Source organism: Zootoca vivipara, chromosome 1 (assembly GCF_965207765.1).
Source record: "Zootoca vivipara chromosome 1, rZooViv2.hap1.1, whole genome shotgun sequence".
Taxonomy (NCBI): domain Eukaryota; kingdom Metazoa; phylum Chordata; class Lepidosauria; order Squamata; family Lacertidae; genus Zootoca; species Zootoca vivipara.
In genome coordinates this window covers 108,460,006-108,482,786 of record NC_142582.1, presented here as the reverse complement: position 1 = coordinate 108,482,786, position 22,781 = coordinate 108,460,006, and the positions used below count along the sequence as shown (strand labels likewise).

At 42.9% G+C, this 22,781-nt stretch overlaps 1 protein-coding gene across 5 annotated transcripts in view; it reads left to right on the top strand.

The window, feature by feature from the left end:
• Nucleotides 1–22,781, top strand: part of CEP128 (centrosomal protein 128) — a 189,998-nt gene that overhangs the window by 118,748 nt on the left and 48,469 nt on the right. For all 5 annotated transcript variants that reach the window (XR_015950693.1, XM_035107862.3, XM_035107853.3 and 2 more), the window contains exon 19: nt 21,212–21,261. Coding sequence is in view for 4 of the 5 variants with exons in the window: in XM_035107862.3 (XP_034963753.3) it covers nt 21,212–21,261 (50 nt within the window). In the remaining variant the exon portion in view is untranslated. The remainder of the gene's footprint in view (nt 1–21,211; nt 21,262–22,781) is intronic.

The window sequence follows — 22,781 nt, the reverse complement described above, 5'->3', positions numbered from 1 at the left end:
TTACATTACCGGGAAGGTCCACCAATGACTGAAAAATGCAGTTTCCTTGGAGTTTGCCTTTTGTGTGTTCTCAGGTGTAAAAGTTAGCTTTCTGGTCCCACACCTCCATCATGGCACAGCAGCAACAATCCCTGGTGAATCCCCTTAGGGCTTTCATATCGACCATGTCACCTGGCACTCACCATAGCTGCCACAGGTTTGGGCATGTCATGAGAGAGATGCCTTTGCCTTGGGCTTTCTATGGGATTTTTTTATTATAGGCTCTGGTCTTGCACTGTAGTAGGGAGTTGCTCAGTTACTCTTAAAGGGAGAAAGCTACTTGCACCTTGGATACACTTGCCCAATTAGAACTGACCCAATTATAATTTATACAGCCCCATAAAAACCATTCTGAAAAGGGCACATGTCCAAATTGGTCAATTTAATTCTATAAGGAATCATTCCAGGTAAATCAAGGCATATACACCTTCTTGTATCTGCTGGTTTCATGAATCCTGAAACTGCTTCTTGGTAAAAAGAAGGCTGGCACACTACAAAGTGCCAGGTGAGATAAGGAAATGTGGTCATAAATTGATCTAAATCTCAATAATGGACTATGCAATAGCCTGATCTTTTAGAAAACATGAGTCCTCCATTGGGCGTATAAGGAATAATACCACCATACAATAACTTACTATACATTAAACATGAAAACAATTACACACAAAAATGCCCCCCCCCTTTGTGGAAATAACATATACTTGTCAGGCATAGGTCAACGTTTCTGCATAATATCACGTAACATAAAACATAATTATATATCAGTTGCATATCTTGAGGCCAACTCTTAACAGGGCACAGAGTCCTGAAGTCAAAAGAGAGCATATGTCCTTGCAATTCACTTTCCCCCCTTTGTCAGCCCATATCCTTTTGGAATGAGATAGTTGTGGCCAGTTTGAAAACTCTGGTGTCTGTTGTTGCAGGTAAAAGTCTTGTGGTCCGGAGGATTTGGGTTCAAGGTTTTTTCCATCATTGCGTCTGTAGTAACATCTGTAGAAGGAGTATGCTGTAAGGGGCAGGGTTAGGGTACTTAAGGGCACAGTTAGAAGAAGGAAAGGGCAAAAGCCAAAGGGAAGAAGAGGGAAAAAGGGGAAAAAACATCTCCTGGAGTTTTCTTAGGAAGCTGCAAACAATAAAATCTTGATGCATTAAGTATTTTTTCTATATAATTACTACTGTTGTTAGCTGCTAAGTCTGTTTTCCTTTACCTAGGGGTTTATTATTATCATTATCATTATTATTATTATTATTACTACTACTACTACGGAAAGAATGACTTAGATGTTACATTCACATGTACAGAAATAAAGAGTAGAAATACAAAAAAAGTAGAAGTGCAAAATAAATCAAAAATAAGAACAAAATAATATTTAGATTACCACTCAAACAACAATTTTTTCAGATGGACTTGACACAAAAATCTCAGATTAAAAAAAAGAATTATTATCAAATAATATGAAGACATTATAAAGACCATACAGGTTAATATTGGACTGTAACCTAAAGATTTGAAGGTGAATGGTAAAATAATGGGGAAAAACCTTAAAAGTCATCATGTGCTATCTGATAAAAGAGAACTCTATGGGGAAAAACACAGATGGTACCTGAATAAACATCAGTCTAATAATGAGCATCTCAAATGAAAATAAAGAGTAGCAATCTAAAGTTGTACAAGTATGGTTAGATTAATTTCATAGACATAATGGAAAAACTGATTTAATAAATGAAAGCAGATTATTTGCAACCTAAAGAGAAGCATCAAAGTAAAGGAAATATATAAAACTATAGCGGGAAGTAAACTAATACAGCAGGGATTTAAGCTCGTTTTGCAGACTGTAAGGAAAGAAATTACTGTTTGTATCTCTTCACTACCCCCCCCTTTTTTTTTTGCTGTGGGAGAAAGGAAAAAATAAACACTTGTTACTGGGGTTTAGTCTTCTTAAAGGTTCACATATCCTTTAGAAATGTTCTTCCTGGGAAAGCTGTGAGAATAATTTTTGCATGTTAGGTTGGAACTTTGCAAGGGGGGAGGTTATGCAGGAGTTAATGCTTGGGGTGAAATGCAAATGCGAGATAAGTATCTGAAGGTGCTTCCTGAATACCCATTGGAAAGGGGGAGCAGACCCTTGGTTTGCATAGTCTGGAGTTTTTTCTAAGCCCTTGACTAAAATCACAATCAGTATCCTGTTGAAAGGGGAAACAAACAACAACAAAAAGTACTCAAGCGATGAAAGTACTCAAGCGATGAACTCAAAGTGGGAGTGCTGAGATATTTACCTCTGGAAAGAATTTTGCATATTAGATTTGGAATGATGGTCCAACACTTGACCCTTTTGTTTTCTCAAGTGACCCCCTGGAGTCAAAGACACATAAGGAAATTTAAACAAATTTTCCCCTGCATGGCACAGGCCCTTCAGCATTTGGTTGCTGTTTTTGTTTTGTTTTGTTTTTAACCTCCTTTTTCTCTCTATTTTTTCTCTTCAAGCTGGCATAGCCTCTGTGCATGTACAAAGTTCATGATTCAGAAATCCATTGTACCATTTGAAAGTGTTGCTGGTGTTGGCTGAATTACCATTTGAATAGAGGAAGGGAAGGGTGAATAGGTTAGATTTTACACAGAAACCCAACAATTTACACTTCCACCAAACCAGCAACAAAAAGTGGTCAAATTAAATTATTTTTGGTCAGTTTAAATCCATTTCTATAGCTTTTGTGTCCTGAGATATTTCTGACACCTCTTACTTCCTGTTCCTTGCTGCTTAGGAAGCAGGCTTATAAATCTTAAACTTTAAATATATAAAACTTCAACATCCAGACAACCCAATATTTTCACAGACAACCCAACCCAATATTTTCACAAGAAAGCTGCAAGAAAAGTTTGGTCAAATTAAACTCCTTAATGAAGTCATGGCACTAATTAGCCATGTTTACTGTACTATATAAACATCTCATACCCCAGGCAAAAGAAATCTAGATTTGCCCCCTTTATCTACAGGGTTTTTGGGGATACCCCAGGCAAAAGAAATCTAGATTTGCCCCCTTTATCTACAGGGTTTTTGGGGTGCAGACTTTTATTCAAAATATTTCACAAATGTGGATTATTATTATTAGTGTGCTTTCCCTCTAGTCATTAGCGGAACAATGACCCGCCCCCTTATGTACGGGTAAATGACCAGTCAGAATTCATAAATTGCAAATGTTTGGTTTTTTTTAAATAACTTCAGCCATGGGCAGACTAAAATTCCCTGCCCCCTCATATATGGGAAAATGGCTACAGGGTCACAATTCATAAGATATTTTCTGCCATTTATTTACAAGGGAAAATGGTCAAGACTTTCATATGTGCTTAAACTTTAAACCTTAATAGACAAAATGGTACAAACTTATATAATCACTCCTTAAAAACCAACGACACTCTTGTTCTAACTCTGAAAACCAATAATCTTTCCTTGCCAGAAAGCAGAGCTGGGCTGAATTTCAACCCATCACCACATCAGACACATTGCCTTTCACATAGCTCTAAAATGGAAGTTAGAAGGGACCCTGAGGTCATTTAGTCTAACCCTCTAAGATGCAGGATTCAGAAGATTTGACTGAGAATACCAACCCTATACAGAACCCTTTAGCAGATGAGTTTTTTCCTTAAGAGACTGATATCAGGAGCCCAACAAGAACCCTTCTGTCCAACACAATCAAAGTTAAAACTAGACTCAGATAGACAATTCCTGGCTATGGAAGCTCTACTTTTGACAAACAAATCGCCTTTATAGGAATAGCTGTTCAATTTTCCTTTAGTCAATATTCCTCTAGTCACTTGGAGAAAGACTCCCCTTTGTAGCCTCTCTCAATAACAACATTTGCACACCTCATTCTCATATTTATCATGTTTAAGATTGATTGGTTCAACATTGTTTCTTTATACTAGAAATTTAAAACAAGTTGGCAGTTTTAACTATGCACACTTAAGAAGGCAGTCTATGGATGTTGTGGCCAATTTATACACAACCCCATAACATTTCTAAACATTGAGTACATCTCTTATCCACTTATAGCTGGAGTTTATGAAGTGAACATTTTCAAGTTTCGAAATATTTTCAAAGCATTGAGCAAGCATTTTCAAAGTTACAACTCTTTATTTTCCTTCATCCTGCCCCTCTTTTTACTTTTGGAGAGGAAAAAATGGCCTTCTACAGCCTCTTTAAAATAAACCTTTACACACTACGTCCACTCTTTTTAATATTTGCCATGTTTTTTTGGGTTGATCAAGCCCTTACATAAAAATTATTTAAGCAAGCTTGCATTTTGTTTTGGTTTTTTTTTCTTTTGTTTTTTTAGACCCTGAAACATTTCTTAAATACAATTGGAGGCGTCTATCAGAGTTCAGACGGGAAGTAAGCTCTCCTTGGGCTTATTTCTCCCCTGAAGCCTGCAGAGTTGTCTCTTTGGACAGGGGTGCACCCATTTTTGCCCTGGTCAGTCTCCGAAGGGGCACTTGCGCAAGTTCTAGCCCTGGGCAGTCTCCGACGGGGCTGTGGGGTCTCTCGGGGTTCTGGGGACTCCTTGGGAACCTGGGGCACGTCTAAGGAAAGTGGACAGACTCCGATAGGAAAGTGGACCGACTCCGATAGGAAAGTGGGCTTGGGAAGGTTTGCTAAAGGGCTCTCTAAGGGAAAATGGGGTTTGGAAAGTCTCCTTAGGAAAACGTTCTAGGAAAGTGGACACACTCCGAGGAGGACTCCTATTCCCACCCACAATTTAATAGTGCCACAGCAATCTCCCTGCCTCTTGCTCTCTAGACTCAGGTCCTACTGAACGCTTGCCTACGCAATGCCAGATCGGACCTGAGGAATGCAAAGTAGGAAAAGGGAACGGGCGCACTTGCAATCTCTGGTCATGGGTCATACCTAACAAAAGGTCGCCATGGCAGAGGGGCGTCTTCACCCGGGATAGCTAAGCGAGAGAAGGAAGAGTTGCCAAGGCTCGCTATCTGGGCAAAACTCCGACGGACAACAAGCCTTGGGGAGGAAAAGGGCAGCCGCAAAACCTCCAGCCTGGGCAGACTCCGACGGGCTTTGGGCTTTTTGGCTATGAAAAATAGGAAAGAGTTTGATTGCTGTGACAATTCCCACCCCGAAAAGCCAATTTCCCTATTGATACTCACGTCGCAGCGCGCTGCCTTCTTTTCCTGAAGCTTGATCACCTCGCGACAACAGGAGAAGAAAATCTTGGAAAACAACCCCCACGGCCGTCTGGATCCTGTTTGTTTTCCCTGTGTGGTCCCGCTAAGGATCCCAGTTAGGCCAGAACTCCAGGGACAGTCGGGGAAGGGGATCCCCCCTGCAAATGGCTGGGTGCGCTTGGGCTCCCCAACCACGGCGCCCCAAGAGTACGGCTAAACGGAGTCTCCTGCCTGGCTCGCCATATTGTTATGAAAAATGTACCCCAAAATGCGTTGCCTTTTAAGAAGGACAGACGCGGGTCGGAAGCTCCAAAATTTGCACTAAGTTCAGCTCCGCCGGGAAAATGACAGAGACCACACGATGCTGTCAGGAAAAACAAACTGATCCCTTTATTGCAGAATGCAAAGCTACAGCTGTAGGGTCCCTGCCTCTGGAAAGAAGGAAGGAACCCCCGGAAATGGTGAAGTCCCCCTATATACCCTCCTGTTCATGCATGGAAATCTCTGGACTAGGAGGGAGGGGGAGACAAGGGCGACGGGTGGGAGATCGGATTAGCTGGGTGCGGAGATGACTTCTCCTTTCAGATGGAGAGATGTCAATCTCTCTTCTCCTGTCGTTGATGGTGCTCCCTGTTGTTTGGCAGGAAGGGCAATCAGTCGAGATGGGTGCAGAGGTGGGGCAGTTCCTGGCGATTTCCATGGGGTGGAAGTCCGCCCGGCAGGTGTTTTCCTCCAGGCCATGGAAGGGTGGGCTACGTTGAGGATGGCAATTTATTTGAATAAAGTTGTTCCAGCTAATCCCTCTATTGTCCGTGTGTCCTTGAATGGGTATAGGGTGGTAGTAGGGCAAGGTTCAGGTGGGTTGGGATCATACAGGGTTCATACAGAAAATATACCTGGAAAACATACCTAATGCAGGGATTTCTAATTAAAAGGTAGCAGTCCTGACATATACAGTTCTAAGATATAAAACAGCAATTCTAATACAGAGGCAGCGGATAGAGATTTCATGGTAAGAGAACATATAATAGGCTGTATTATTAACTTGAGTAGAAAAGTTTAACTTTGGATTTGGGCGGTTTCCCCCCCCCTTCTTCTGAAAACATTGTTTTGTTCTGGGCGGAGGGGAGGTGGAGAGGGGAAATGTGTGAGTTTATGCTAACTGTTGTGCATATGCAGATCCTTAAGCCTTCCTTCAGGCAGGGTCGCGTCCTAGCTGGAGGGGTGGGGAGACAGGGAAGATGGCATTGAACAGGATTCTGGGTATTGCAGCTGTCACCCCTCTCTGTTCATTAATAATGGTGTCCTGCAACCCCCCCCCCCAATATGATTTTATAACACAGACAAAACAAAACTAGGATGTTAAGACACAAAACTTACTAAAGAATGTGGCATTCAATTTCCTGTCATGTCATTTTGTATAAGTCGTACCATTATTCTTATATAGCATCCATGCCCGTAAGCAGTATCAGTATCATTTTCTGAAACCAGAAATGACAAATTACCTTTTTAATCTTGTACTAGGTGAATTAAAACAAATTAACTTTTTATTTCTCTCTGGCTTTGCTCATGGAGGATTTAAATCATTTTCTGAAATGGCAATGTTGCTTCATTTGAGAGGGAACTTTTCAGAACTTGCACAAAAGACACTTTCCAGAAACTATGACATTTGACAATTCATTTTTGTTTAAACAGGCCACTCTGAGACCTTGCTTTGAAAGCATTCCTTAGAAGTGTTCTTATTGACCTACTTTGCTCATTTACATAGACATGGAACTTCATATGAATACAATTTGGCTTGTTCAAATCGGACGTGATCTTTGGCAGTGGGCAGATTGCCTACATCACTCTCATTTAATCTCTGTTGCATGAGGACTTGTTCTTCTGTGAGAGAAATCAAAGCCGGGTGGTACAGAAAGGAACAGGAGTTGCAAAGAGAGAGGAGGAAAGCACTGTTCAGACCCTCTAATTGAACAAATTGTACACACAGACCTTCTTATGTAAATTCACTTGCTCATGTGCAAACACAATGATTTTCCACATAAGTTAATAGATTTACACTCCTGATTTTTTTTTAAAAAAGTACATATTCTAACAGTAGGAATGTAGTGTTCTAAGGGCACATTTACCCAGGAATGTTCCTTGTTTTTCCAGTTCGATGCTCTGTCATTAAGCTGGAGGGAGAGCTGGTGAAGTCCTTGTCCCACTGGAACAGCGAGGCTCATTGGACTCTTGACACAATTTCCCCTGAGCACCCTCTTTGACATTGTAGGACCCTCTCTGTGCCTTGGTACACCAGTGAACTAAGGGCAATGACAACGGATGGAGCGCAAGTGGCAAAATATGTGCTGTGAAGTTGACTGAGTAGGTTTGCAGCAGCAGAACCATGCAAACTTTGTGGCGGTTTTCTGCCTCCGCAGAAAGTGGAGCATTTTCATAACATCTACTCCAGAGAATGGAGTTTTACACCCTTTGGAAGGCCACTATGAATGGTTTGCAAGGTGTTGTTGTTGTTGTTGTTTAGTCGTTTAGTCGTGTCCAACTCTTTGTGACCCCATGGACCAGAGCATGGGGTTTGCAAGGTACTTTGAGGGTAAAGCTACTACCGTGTTTCCCCTATTTTAAGACGTAGTCATTATATAAGCCATAGCAGGATTTTAAGCGTTTAGGAAATAAAAGCCATACCCTGAAAATAAGCCATATCTTAAAACCTTGTACAAGCCTACGTGCGCTGAAGTGGCCTCTAGTGCATAGAAGCGGACGCCACAATAATAGCACGCGGAATGCAATGGGGGTCGACGCCCACAAAAGGATTGCAACCAGCCTAAATCCCGCGCAGCGCAAGCCCGCGCGGGCTTCCGCGCAAATAATCCCCAGCGTGTGCAATGGAGCAAGTGCGTCGAGGACTGCAACTTTGCAGCGCCATCCCAACTAGGTCGAATTCTGTGGGTCTTGTAGCCACGCCACCCCCACCCCCAGGTAAATGGGGCCGGGATTCAAGGGGCCACGAGGAAGTCCCTCGGACGCGAACAGGCAAAGCGAAAGAAGCGCGGCTTTCCTTACTAGCGCTCGGTCATCCTCCAGCTTCCCACATAAGATCAGTGCGCCTGCTGCGATCCCACGACGGCGACGGCATTCCCATATTCTTCCGGCTTAAGGAAACCTTGGAGGACGGCGAGGCGGCTCGCTCATGGCGCTCCCGAGCGGCCTCTCGGCGGGAATGGAAGCAGCCAAGCGCCTCGGTCGCTCTCGGCGGCGTTGCGCAACTCTCCGCCTCCTTCCTTTGTGTAGGTCCGGGAGAGGGGCAGGAGAGACACCCCCGGCGGGAGCTGCCTCTTTCCACGTCGGGGACTGGCTGCAAAGGAGGCTCCCCAAGCGGCTGGGTCTGGGCCGCAGGCGGCGGCGGCGCTGAGCGCACGGAGACGGCCCACGAGGCGCGAGGAAACGGCCCGCCTCTCTGGCGAGCCTCTCCGGGCGCTGCAGCATCTCCGTGCCCACGGCTGCTCTGCGCGGCGGGAAGAGGGAGCAAGAGGACGCTGGCGAAGGCTCGCCGCGAACTGCTGCCCTCTCCCGGGTGCCGCGGGCGTAGCCGATTTGGCAAAGGGCCCCCGGGACCACCGGGGAAGATCAAAGGCAGCTTAATTAAAAGCAGCGTCCTGAGAATCAAGGCGCCTCTGCGGAGTGAGCCTTAAGGTACAAGACATCCCCTGAAAATAAGACACCGTGTGTTTTTTTGAGTAAAAAAAAGAATAAGACGGTGTCTTAAAAAGGGGGAAACACGGTAGTCTTTGTAGCAATCTGAATGCCATTTGAACCATTTCAAAACGGGTCCAGGCCTGGTAATATGACTGAATGGGGATTGGTCAGCCAGAGTATCAGTCAGGCACTGTTTCTATTGTCTTTTTGGTACTTTCCAATTAAACAAGCCTTTAAAGTTGATAGCTTTCCTATTTTGCATCTGTATTGGAATTGTTTGTTTCCTTATTTGTTTGTTTGTTTGTTTTAAAAGAGGGAGAGCCAGGAAGCCAGTGTATTATAGTGATGAGAGTGTTGGACTAAGACCTTGGAGCCTGGGGTTCTAGTCCCCACTCAGCCATGAAACTCACTGAGTGAGTCACTTACTCTCAGCCCCTAACCCAGAGGTTTTCAACCTTTTTGAGTCCACGACTCCCTTAACCTACGTACTACATTATTTCTGCGGCACCCCTGCTTATTCAAGCCTCCCCCACCTTGTATAAATAAAGGCATGTCAAACCTCTTTTCTGCAGTGACTCCCTGCTTATGGAATGATCTTCCCAGGGAGGTTCAACTGGCACCTTCATTATACACCTTTAGGCGCCCGGCAAAAATGTTCCTCTTTAACCAGACCTTTAGCTGATTGACATACGATGCTCTTTTAAATGTATTGTGGGAGGGGGAAGTATTGATTTGTTTTTGTTCTTATTCTATTATGTATTTTAAATTTTTTTTATCTTATAATTTTATGTTTGGAACCGCCCTGAGACCTACACGTATAGGATGGCATACAAATTTAATAAATACTAAAATAAAATCCAACCAATCCGTTCATGCTGAAGGCTTTTTTCATCGAAGATATTGACCAGAAATTGAAGATGCCATTATAAACTGAAGGTGCCGTCTTGAACATTATGGATGGTTGTGTAGTCGTTGTATTAAACAGACAATTTTGAATTGTGCAATGGGCCACAAAAACCGTAACCACAAAGCTTGATAGTCCTAGTGCTACACAGGAAACAGCACCCTTTATTTGAGGACATGCAGCAAAGTGCGATTTGTGGTTGCCGTGATATGAGAGTTACATAAAACGTGGAAGCTTGGTGACCCACAACTAGTTTTCTGTCTTATTGTGATATGATCTTAGGATTAAGCTAATAGCTTATCATCTTCTCCCCACCTCCATTCCTTTACTTTTACTTAGAAAATATACATAATGAAAATTATATTAAACAACCAGGTGTCTATGGTTTGCTCCATCTTTGTTATTTTGTAATTCATTTCTCTCTCCATGTTCTTAGAAATACATAGAGCTGCACACAGACAGACAGACAGACCGACAGACAGACAGACACACACACACACACACACACACACACACACACACACACACACACACAATATAAAGCAGAGTAACATTTTTAGTGTGAACTTTTGGGCAGATGATGGAAAGCTTTTCAAAGCTTGCTAAACCTGAGAGATTAAAGAGCAAATATAGTACGTTCTGTTCCCCCGGCTTCAGTAAATTGTTTCTTTAGGGAATCAACAGTGAATAGAATTCATTCGGTCCAAAGCTTGCAAGCCTGAATTCCATTTCTCCTTTCCTCCCCGCCCAACTTGCCGTGATTGTATGTGCTGCTGCTCCAGGCTAATGCAAGCAAAGGAACAAATGTTTGAGAAGTGTGGTTGAAAAGTGCAGTACCATGACAACTGGAGATAGTGACGGTATCGAAACAAGCTATGGGAGCTTCTGTTTGAGGCTTGAATGTGCAGCCTGAAATGTACAGGACATAAATTTAATCCACTTTTGGCGGTTTTCAGGTAGGGTGGCGGCAGAAACAGCAGTAGGTCCAGGCATCTTATTCATGCACTTGATATCATTTCTGTTCATTGGTGGGAGTGCTACTGGCAGAGGAGATAATAAAATGAACTGTTTCATTCCTTACACTGATGAGCACTGGGGGGTGGGTGGAGGAAGCTAATTAAAATCTATGAAAGAGAGCCAAAAAAACCCCAACCCTTTAAAGATAGACAGTGCAAGGTGGGCAGTGTTAATACAACAATTTGTTAATGGAGTAGGCAGCTGCAATCGGTATTAAAAATTACTTGAGGCTTTTTATGTTTAGCAAAAGCTACTAATTAAAGAGAGCAACGACCTGTGAGATTGGCCATGAAAACCATTAGCCATCTGAATATAACTCCAAAGAAAACATTAGCTTCGGAGGTTTCTCCCAGCTGTATCTTCCAGTCACACACTGAAAATTGTTTCACTTTATTAGTTATTTTCCCTCTCTTTCAATAACAGTTGCCTAGTGTTAATTCTTAAACGTTAAAATTAAAAGTGAATTTTTAATTCTCATTAATAACAAAGGATTAAAGCCAAAGAAATAGTAATCCTCACATGTATTCATAAGCTTTATTACAGTAATGTTCTGACAGCTGTTTTAAGTTGTGTGTCTAGTTCTGAGTTTGTGAGCTAACCCCACCCAAAATGTTGTATATAGGAGATTGCTATTGGTAGCTTGCTTGTTTGTTGACACAGTGTGGCTTCAGACATTCTAAAAAGTGCTGGAACAGGAAAAAGGGAAATTGCACGTCTCTCGCTTCTGGGAAATTATTATGCTTCAAATGTACGTGTGGGCATGTGGGGAGGTGTGTGCGGAGGCAGGGACATATGTTATGGAGGAAATATGTGAGCTCCCTTTTTGAACCTTAACAAAGCTATGTGAAAAAATCATTTGTGCTTTCCTCTATGGTGCCTGTTGGGACATGGCTCACATGAGGTGGTACTACAGAAACCTCCTTAAGGGCATGAAACTGCAAGAAGGAAGCTGGAGGGAAGGAATCTTTGTTTCAGTTGTCTCTAGACTAATGCACAGAGTATGGGAAGCAAGCAAGACAAATTTGAGTTCTTAATGCAGGATAGCATTTCAGAACTGTGTTGAATTTGTGAAGACTGGAAGTGGATTAGAATATTTGCACCCCACTTTGTAGACCAAAGAGACTCTCACAGTGACCATCAAAAGCTTCACAGATATACTCAGGAATAACATGTTGCCAGGTTTATTCAGGCAGTATGCTTTTTCCTTGTTCCTGGCCTTCCCTGGTGTCACTAGCAGCTCCCACTGAGGTAGAGGAGCCAGATCTTCTGGCGGCAGTGGTGGTGTGGCAAGGCCAGTGTGTATGGCCGTCCTTCATGTGCTCTCTGAATGTGAGTAGACCTAATACATTATTAGTAGGACTATCAGGAAAAAGCAGTGGTAAATTCAGACTTCCCTTTTATTTCACTCAGTCCATTTAGTGTCTGCTTACTGTCCTCAGCGTTTCCAACTCTACTTCTTTCCCTAGCTCCACTTGCAAGCTGTATTTTCTCCCACATCCCCTTTCAACACCAAAAGGAAAAAACTTAACTTTGGAACCAACATCCTCAGGAACTGATTAAGGTCTGTGAAAGACCAAGCTGCTCCAAAGGGAGGGATAAAAATTCTGGAGTGCATTTCTTTGAGAAGGGTGAAAAACACATTGCCTCCTATCATTTTTAGCCCTGGTCTTCAAAACAGATGTTTGCTGGGCACAGATGAATCCCTTTGTCCAGGTGGCTGCAAAGAACAAAGAGCCCTTTCTAAGGCAAGGAAAGTAGAGCTGTGGGAAGAGGAGTGTGTTAATTGTACAAAACTGCTGGATTGAGTTTTAGGAAACCAGGGCTGGGATTTGAGGGAAGAAAGTGTATGTTCTCTAGTCATAACACACTTGTCAGAGAAAGGAACAATGTTTGATTTGCAGAAGGATACCTTGCAGGGACTTAAGGTTTGTGGGGGAAATGCCATATAGCTTTTCTCCTTAATTCTCTGGGAGTGTCGGGCCGCACTTATGTGGTGGAAAAGGAGAGAGACTATATTCCTGCTCAGAGAGACTATATTCCTGCTGGTTTCTAGGAATGAGTCGGGCTACCAAGCCCAAACATAATTTGTACACCCCTGAATATGTTTTATGTTTATCAAGGGCTCAAACATCAAAAGACAAATGAAAGAATTCCCGTCTCAGGATTTTAAAGTCAGTCTCTCATAATTATATGGCATGATTTGTGACTGGGTGAACATTTGGATATTCAAGGTCTGAATACTTCCTCTGGAACTTTCACATTGCGTCTTTTGTACATCAGAGAAGCATATAATCCTAAGAATAATTTGTTCTTCCAACATGCTTGTAAAACCTTCTTGAGTTTTGCACATGTTCTAGCTAAACGGTTTAAATCCATGCCAAGTACTGTTTGGGTTAGATTTGTTTGAAGCACATCCCAACATTGTTTTGGTGCCACTGCCGATTGTATCTCTAGGTGTCATAATAATACCAACTGTTCAGACCATCCACCAATTGTTATCCTGCAGTGTAAAACAGGACTTCCCAGAGTTCACTTGCTCTCGCTACATTCTGTGTAGTTATGCAACAGATCGATTATGCAGCCTGGAGCCCAAAACTGCAGTTAATGAAAATTAGTTTTCCTAACATGGTTATAGTGAAATGGCTGTGCTTTATAGCACAGTTAAGAATATTTTAAGCCGTGGGTGGAACCTTTTTCAGTTCACAACCTCTCTTGGACAACCTTCTAGGCTCAATGTGACGGTGGTGGGTGGGGCCAGAGACAAAAGGGGGCGGAACAACAGAAGTGACTCTTATCTTTACACAGGAGGCTATATTGCTGTTGCTGTTGCTGTTGTTGTTGTTGTTGCTGCTGCTGCTGCTGTTGTTGTTTCAATTTATATGCTGTCCTTTATCAAAAGACCCCAGGGCAGTGTACAACATTCAGAACCCATTTTATGGAGCATAATAATAAAAAACCGTAATAACAGATAAAACAATCATAATAACAACCCCCACACCAGCTTTAACAGGCCATAGATTAGTTAATGGCCAAAGGCTTGGGTAAAGTTCCACACCCTTGCCTTTTTAAGTCTTTTGTGGACTTATGGGCATTTCTCAACAACAACAAAAATCCTGTACAGGAAGATATCACAGTGGGTTAACTGATCATATGTGTCTGTCCATAAATGAAGCCTATTGAGTTGCAAAGATTGCTATAAGTAGGCATAGCAAACATTGTATATTTGTTCCAGAAGTATTTATTTCTGTGGTGACACTATCTGCCACCTCCTCCCCTCCCCACACAAAAAAGCATTTGTAGTGACATGCACCCAATCATAAGGTAGCAGAATAACTACATCCATTGTTACATCTACTTTCTGGCCTGGTCTTTGGCTGATTTTAAAATGATGGCAAGTGCTGTATTGTTTTCAGTGGCTTATGGTGCCATGTGGCAGGCTAGCATCACTTACGGAAAATGTCCTGTGTTATGGCAGTATGCAAAGGAAGAACTTGCAATTGATATCCTTTAAAAACAACAACTTTGCTGCAGTTTTATGCCATATGTGCAATGGCTGTTTTGCAGTAAAAAGCTTTTCAGCTTTCCCCAGAATCCACATGTTCTCACTACATTCTGCTCTGTGAGGAAAAAGCCTTGTGACAGAACGGTTCTGTGGACTGAAGCCCAAAACTGCAGTTATGCAGAATAGTACCTCTGAGAGTCTACTTTGTCAGCTGCAACAGAAATTCTGGCAACAAATGCCCTTTTCATTTGACAGATGGAACTGTGTAGTTGGCTTGTGAATCTATAATTGCTCGATAATTGCCTTTCGGGTAATGTGTAGGTTGCATATTATAAATACATTAAAATGGATTAAGTACAAGACATATCTGCTGCCCAGAGTGTCAAATCTTGCTAAGAATAAATGATATAAAATATAACCAAAGGTAGGGGGGTCGCAGGGAGGGTTACAGTAGGATGCTTCAAAGTTATGTCAGGAGTAGAAACAGAAATGTTAAACATTTAGGAGAGTTGCTTTATTTTGCTCGTATACTGGGGTCCCCAAACTTACCCGGCTTCGGCCTGGTTCCTCCGAGCCCCGATCACACAGCGGGCCGGAGGGCGGGGGAACGCGCTCCCATACGCGCACGCACTCACCTTTTTTGGTCATTTTCGGTGCACTTCTGGGGCGCTGTAGCACCAGAAATAGCTTGTGCGTGTGTGTATGGGAGCGCGTTTCCCTGCCCTCCGTCCCGCGCATATGCACAAGCTATTTCTGGTGCTGCGTTGACCCAAAGATGGGCAACTGCACCACGGTGCGCCGATAAGAGCGGGGGTCGGGGGTTGGCGGGGGCGCACAATTGGCTTGTGCGGGCCGCATCCAGCCCCCGGGCCTTAGTTTGGGAACCCCTGTTGTATACCAAGTCCACTATGAGCATTTGGGCATCTGATATATGAGACCCACTTTGTTCTTCAAAGGACCGCACCTATTGCTGCCATTATGTCTGGTGAAAACTATATTTTGGGTCACCAATAGGCTTTAAAGGGTCTTCTCTGTGACTCTTTCATGACCTGTGAGCATCAGAGTTGTAACCTCATCTACACTTTCTTATCCCTTTGAGTAGCCAGTTTATCAAACTGACACACCTGAGGAGAAAGTTTGCCTGGATTGGGAAGTAGCCGTGTAGACCAGCTTGGCATGGAGTAACTGCTTTTGTTATGGACCTTCAGTCTTGCAGCCTTATTTTTGGATGCCCAGAAACAAGTTTGGATTTTTAGAGTTGCAGAGGTGTTGAAATTAATGTGAGTTGTCAAAGGAATGTGCATAAATGCCAACAATAAAAATTGACAGCACGAATGGGGAAATGTATACATTGTCTGGTCAATATGTAGTGTCTCCAATTTAGGATGAAGAATTGAATTTCACCTCTGGGGTTTGTACATTACTTGATCAATGTGCTTAGCTACCAAGTGCATATTGACCAGGCAGTGTACAAACTTTCTTGTTTTTATGATCAGTTTTATCGACCTTCTCTGTGCTTTCGTGTGAACTTGACAATCACTTGTGGTTGTCCACCTTTCTGAATTCAGTTAACATTTAATCCCCAATTTAGAAAGGGACCAATCCTGGCATACAGTGCTGCACAGACATAAATTTTCTCCTATGCAGAGATAATCTCAGAGAAGAAGAACACCCACATACACATTTTTATTTTTATAAGTAAAACTAGGAAGCACAGCAGCTTCTTGACCCGTATTCTAAATAAACAATTGTACTGCACTTCAGAAATGTTAGTGTATATTTCCCCACCTCTTTCCTGTTCCTTCTTTCTGTCCTTCAGTTCTCCAGCCATTTAAGTTCTATTGTCAGCATTTTAAGAACGAAAGGATGAGAGCATAAAACGTTAGCCCTGCTAGATCAAACCAAAGTCCCATCTAGTAAAGCATTTTGTTCCCACCAGTGGCCAGCCAGATGCCTGTAGGGAGCCTGCAAGCAGGATATGAACAGCACAACACTCTTCTGCTCATGTTCCCCAGCTACTGATGTTCTGTGGTGTACTGCCTCTGATGCAGCTATTATGACTCCTTGATAGCCTTATCTTTGATAGCCTTATCCTCCATCAGTTTGACTAACCACCTTTTAAAACTACCCAGGTTGGTGGCCGTCACTCCATCTTGTCATAGCAAATTCCATAATACTTCCTTCCGTTTGTCCTGAATCTCCCACCGTTCAGCTTCATTGGACGACACTTGTTTTAGAATTATGAGGGAGGAAGAAAATGTGTCCACATCTACTTTCTTTTGGCTTTATTCAGGGCTCCTGTATGCTGATTGATGACGTTACGATATACTATCTTTAAAAGTGGACATCTATTTTCCCATATTGGCAGCACAGGAAGAATTGAGCAGCAGTGCAACCATAAAATGAAAATAATTTCTTATTCATCCAGTACAAAGAGGCCTGTTTAAAACACATGCACCAGATTAACTGCTGCAAGAGGGTAGGGACTTATCTGCTGAATTTGAGAGAGTTTGAAATACATTCCAGGTCTGTTGCCAGCTACTGCTTGCTCAGCGTCCCTTCCAAAATGAATAGGTAGGTATTTTCCATTCAGGTCCTAGGGAGCAGCTGTTCCACATCACAAAGTACGCTATCACAATTGGCACAATTTTTAGCAGCCTCAGCAATGAGGTTTATGGATACCAAATTGAACTGCTTCTTAATCAGTTCGGATCAAAGTTACAGCATATTAATGAACAACCCATTTTCTGAAAGCACAAACTGCTCCTATCTGTGTCTCTCATTCGGTGCATAAAGGATAAAGGAGTCCATTCTCTAAGTTTGCTCATCTGACTGTTTGTGTATAGTAGGTTCACAGAAAACCAAACTTTGGAGGAGGGGTGGGTGGAGGGGGGGGGGATAGAGCCACTCCGTGACCTGTACAGTAGCTTCCCACATAGTCAAGACTTATGATGGGATATGAAAACCTCCTTGATTTAGTATTTGGGAATTTGTCTGCCGACTGTCATGTTGTTTCAGTGTCTGAGACAAACCACAAAGGGTATCCGTTCTTCTGGAATGTTGTTTTTAATTCTACCCCACAAGTTTCCTGCCATGATTTCTGATCAGGAGGAGATTGATGCCGCAGTTGGGCTAACATCTTAAGTTAGCCTGTTAGCCAGTTGGTGGCAGCAGACCAAGGCAGAAGCTTAGGTGTCTTAATAATTCACAAGTTAAGTTGTAACTGAAGGCAGTCTGACAGTAGCCTGTTTTGTGCATATTGTAAGAAGATTTAAAACATGATCCCGTATTTTCCCACACACGAATTGGCTGTTGATTTTGAGTGAATTTGGAAAGGGGATTTTTATGTATATAAAAAAATCCAGCTGAAGCACATGTGATTTGTTTTGAATAGCCTCAGCTCAAGCAGGGGATAGTGCTTTCTTTTTATGGGTATAATAAAATAGGAGAATGTGCTGACAAATGTTTTAAGATCCTGTTCAGTGGCTGTCCTTTTCAACTCCTACCAATTTGTTGCGCCTTCCTAAATATTAATCTTGTTTGGAGGATGAAGGAACTCATGCTTACGCTCACCTCTGTCTGCAGCAGATATACAGAAATATTACCTGTTTTTAATAGTTTGTGGTGGTTAGTTCTTAGCTGGGCTGTTAGGGATTTTGATATTCAGGAAAATAGTGGAGGTGTTCCATACGTTTAAAGATAGTTACAGTATGCTCATTTTGTGCTTGCAGGATATAATGTCACTTACCCAGAGTTAAAAAGCTCAAAGGAAAGAACAGCAAGCTTCTGTCACTCAATATTTCATGATCTGTGCAGGATCTTTGATAGTGGAGCCTGGTATTATCTCTAACCATAGTGGTCAGATGCCAAGAGGCTAGCTTACTGTACTGTATACACTGCAAACTCTATTGTTCATAAGGTAAAGGTAAAGGGACCCCTGACCGTTAGGTCCAGTCATGGACAACTCTGGGGTTGCGGTGCTCAACCCGCTTTATTGGCCGAGGGAGCCGGTGTACAGCTTCTAGGTCACGGATGTCAAACACAAGGCCCGGGGGCCAAATCCGGCCCGCCAGACCTCGTCATGTGGCCCGCCGAGCGCCCCAGCCAGCAGGACCCAGCAGTGGGACCTTGCTGCTGAAGCGCCGTGCCAACAAAGCGCCGACAAACAGCTGGGGCCGGGAAAATGCTTTTTGCCCCTGGGTCCTTTCGCGCTCTTTTCTGGCGCTGAATCAAGGCGGCGACCCCCCCTTCCCTTTCTTTCTTCCTCTCTCTCATTCTTATTCTTTCTTTCCCTCTCCTTCCTTCCTTCTTTCTCCCTTTCCGTCTTCTCTCCCTCTTTCTTTTTCTTTCCTTCTTTATTCCTTCTTTCCTACTCTTCTTTCTCTCACCTCTTTCCTTCTTCTCTCCCTCCTGCTCCCTCTTTTCTTTCTTTCTTTCTTTCTTTCTTTCTTTCTTTCTTTCTTTCTTTCTTTCTTTCTTTCTTTCTTCCTTCCTTTCTTCCTTTCTTCCTTCCGTCCTTCCCAACTTTCTTCCTCTCCCTCATTATTATTCTTTCTTTCCCTCTACTTCCTTCCTTCTCCCTTTCCGTCTTCTCTCCCTCTTTTTCTTTCCTTCTTTATTCTCTTCCTTATTTGCTACTCTTCTTTCTCTCCCCTCTTTCCTTCCTTCCTTCCTCTCTCCCTCCCACTCCCTCTTTTCTTCCTTCCTTCCTTCCTTCCTTCCTTCCTTCCTTCCTTCCTTCCTTCCTTCCTTCCTTCCTTCCTTCCTCCCTCCCTCCCTCCCTCCCTCCCTCCCTCCCTCCCTCCCTCCCTCCCTCCCTCTCTCCCTCTCCCTCTCCCTCTCCCTCTCCCTCTCCCTCTCCCTCTCCCTCTCCCTCTCCCTCTCCCTCTCCCTCTCCTCAGAAACATAGGATGCTGCTTTATACTTCTGACCCTTAAACCCTGGAACCAGGAGAGCAGCTTCAGTGAGTCAACCTCAGCCAGTCCCTTTGGTGAAGGGTGGTGGCTCACTGGCAGAACATCTGTCCTGCATGCAGAAGGACCCCAGCATCTCCAGGTACTAGTAGCTCTGCAAAGGTCCTGCATGAAACCCTAGCGAGCCTCCACCACCCAGTGCAGTTACCAAAAATCATTTTTCAATAAATTGTACAATAATTGTACATTTGAATATCTACTTGCCATTATTCTGACTATGTTTCTGCTTTCAGAGCTAGTTATTACTTACATTATTACAAAAAACAGTAATAATTGAATGCAGTGACAATAATTTATGATAATAAAGAGTGGACACATAGTCCTACAGATACAACCGGCCCTTTGAGGGTGACCAAACTGCTGATGCGGCCCCCGATAAATTTGAGTTTGACACCCCTGTTCTAGGTCATGTGGCTAGCATGACTAAGCCGCTTCTGGCGAACCAGAGCAGTGCACGGAAACGCCGCTTACCTTTTCCACCGGAGCGGTGCCTATTTATCTACTTGTACTTTGTTGTGCTTTCGAACTGCTAGGTTGGCAGGAACTGGGACCGAGCAACAGGAGCTCACTCTGTCGCGGGGATTCGAACCGCCAACCTTCTGATCGGCAAGCCCTAGGCTCTGTCATAAATGTGTTCTATATTCTTCTCCAGTGGAAGCTCCCTGCACAGTTTACTTGTATGAGCTGCCAAGCCATTTTTTCAGTAGGCTAGTTCACTTTATGATGTAGGCTAGAGGTAGAGAGCCTGTGGCCTCCTGATGTTGCTCTACTCCAACATTGTATCATCCCTGTCCATTGTTCGTGCTGGCTGGAGCTGACCTGCTCTGGTTACAAGTGAAGTTTCTAAATTTCTACATTTTGACTTGCAAGCTCTAATTTAATTCATCTCTCTTCCATTTTCTTTCCACTGAGCAAATGGCATAGATTTCAATACTTAGTTGTGGGGGGGGGGATATAATATAAATTTAAATATTTTTGTGATTAAATGTATGCTTATACACAGCCTCTGGGATTGGTGGATTAAAATAATCTAAATAAATAAATGACAGATACATTAACTCGAGGTACCACTGTATGCTTTCCTCCCTCCTGGTTAGGGGGAGATACATTTGACAGCCTATATTTAGCTTTCTACATATAATTCAACTACTTTTGAAGAAAATTATAACTTTTGTTTTTACCCCAGAATGAGGTGTTTACGTCAGCTGTGCAAATATTTTTGCAATGTCTGGAGCCCTTCATCTTTTACTTGCCCCTCCCCTGCTGCTTGATGTCTCTACAGTGCCCCTCTTGTGGCCTGCTCCACAGTATCTGATCAGCCAAGATAATCCTGCTTTGCTCTTTTAATCATGGAAAAGAGCATCTTGCAGTGGAACAATATTACTGTGTATTTGGCCTTAAAGGTCCATGAGAAAGAGTGCTCCCAAGCCTCCATAGAACAACACTGCTGCTCCCCCATCTGAAGAAAGAAACAGGGCTGTTACATTTGCTGAGTTGGCGTGGCAAAGATGCCCAAGAGACTGCCCTGCTGGAAACAGGGCACCACCCGGGCCTGGCTCCTAAAGGAGTGGGGCCAGTAGCTGGGAATAATAGCAGGGAAGGAAGAACCAGGTACAATTTCTCAATCAGCTACTTGCTCAGAATCAATTGATGAGCAAGTGAGTGGCACACCAGGCTTATAATTATAAGTACCTCTAATTTGGAACTCTGTTTACTGAATTCTAGCCTCTTTTTAAGTTGCCTTCCTGTGAGATAATGAGGCTGATTTTCTGATTTCTTTTAGTTTGGGGATAGTTCAAGTTTGGCAGCATTTACGTACCTGCTCATTTGCTTCAATTCATAAGGCACATTGTTTCCCTTTTCTTGATGTTCTTTTTTCTTTTTCTTTTTTGAATATGCAGATCTACTGGAGAAGACTCTCAGGAAGGAGGAAGAAATTGGTGCTCTGCAGGTATTTTCATTTATTTGATTGCAGTAGCCTTCCAGCAGAGGAAAGGCTGTAGCTCAGTGGTATAACATACTGTCTACACATGGAAAGTCCCAGATTCAATCGCTTTAAAATGTGATGGAACAAGGATGGAGAGACCCCAGCATGAGACCCTGAATAGATGGTGCCTGTCAGGAAATACGTTATGTGGCAGCTTCTCATATTCTACCTTTTAACCTTTGCACATTATGTATTCATAATTATGACTATCCAGAATCGTCTCTCTCATGAACCGTGCTGTGGTTTGACAATGATGGCTCAGCAGTTGGATTGTGTGGGTGTTGGTTGCTGATTGCCAGCCAATAATTAGATAATATAGCCAACCTAACCAGCTTACAGCATCTCATCCTGTGTTTTTAGAATCTGCTGTTTGTCTGATCTACACACTCTGTAGCCACAACTGAAACTCAAACCATGTCTTCCCAAAGCCTGTAGACAGCAGATCCAGCCCATCAGCAAAAAGAGCCCCCAGCCAAAGCTGTACTTAGTGTGTCTATTTTGGAAGTTCATATTTTTAAATTGGTTACTTTGTGTTGATGATACATATTCATAAGTAGAAGGCAGTAAGAACTAAATAGAGAACACTCTTCTGTAGAAAACAAGAAAAGGCAGTTTCTTCAAAGAGAAGCAAAGTTGGTGTTGTATCATGCTAGAAGGAATGTGTAAATAATTTATTGCCGAATACCCATTAGATTTATTTGGACTATGCATTGCTGGAGGAAATGGGGCATTAGCATAATGGGTATGTGTGTGTTTGCGATATTTGATATTGTTGCCATTGTTTTGACGCTCCAGTTCATGATTGTTCTGAATTTTCTGTTTCTTCTGTAAAGTAATGGCATCTTTCCATTTTGCATCATCCACATTTATAGTTACTGCCCACTCCTTTATATGCACAGTGATACCTCGGTACTTGAACGGCTTGGCTCCCAAACGTTGCAAACCCGCAAGTGTGTGTTCTGGTTTGCAAACATTTTTCGGAAGCCGAACATCTAACATGGCTTCTGCGGCTTCCGATTGAGTGAAGGAAGCTCCTACAGCCAATAGGAAGCTGCGCCTTGGTTTTCAAATGGTTTCAGGAGTTGAATGGACTCCTGAAATGGATTAAGTTTGATAACCAAGGTACTGTATAATGAAAATCTTGAACAATATCTTAACTTGCTTTTGTAGTTATTACTGCATGCCGGCATAAATTCACTATAAAGAAATTCCAGCAGAACTTTGTTTTTCCCTGTGCAAAAGATGTGCCTGTATCAGTTTTCAACATTTTCTATTCTAGGAATCACATCTAACCCCAGCCTGTTACCTGGGGCCCACTTTGTTTATTTTTTGCTGCCCACATCCACCTCTCTCATATCCTGGTTATAGTGTACGGTCTAAGAGATGGGATTGCAAGTTGCAAGTTCCCAAGTTGAATCATGCCACTGCCTTTAATTTAGGGATCTTACTTTTTTTGAGGATGCAATTTTGGGCTGTCAGATTCT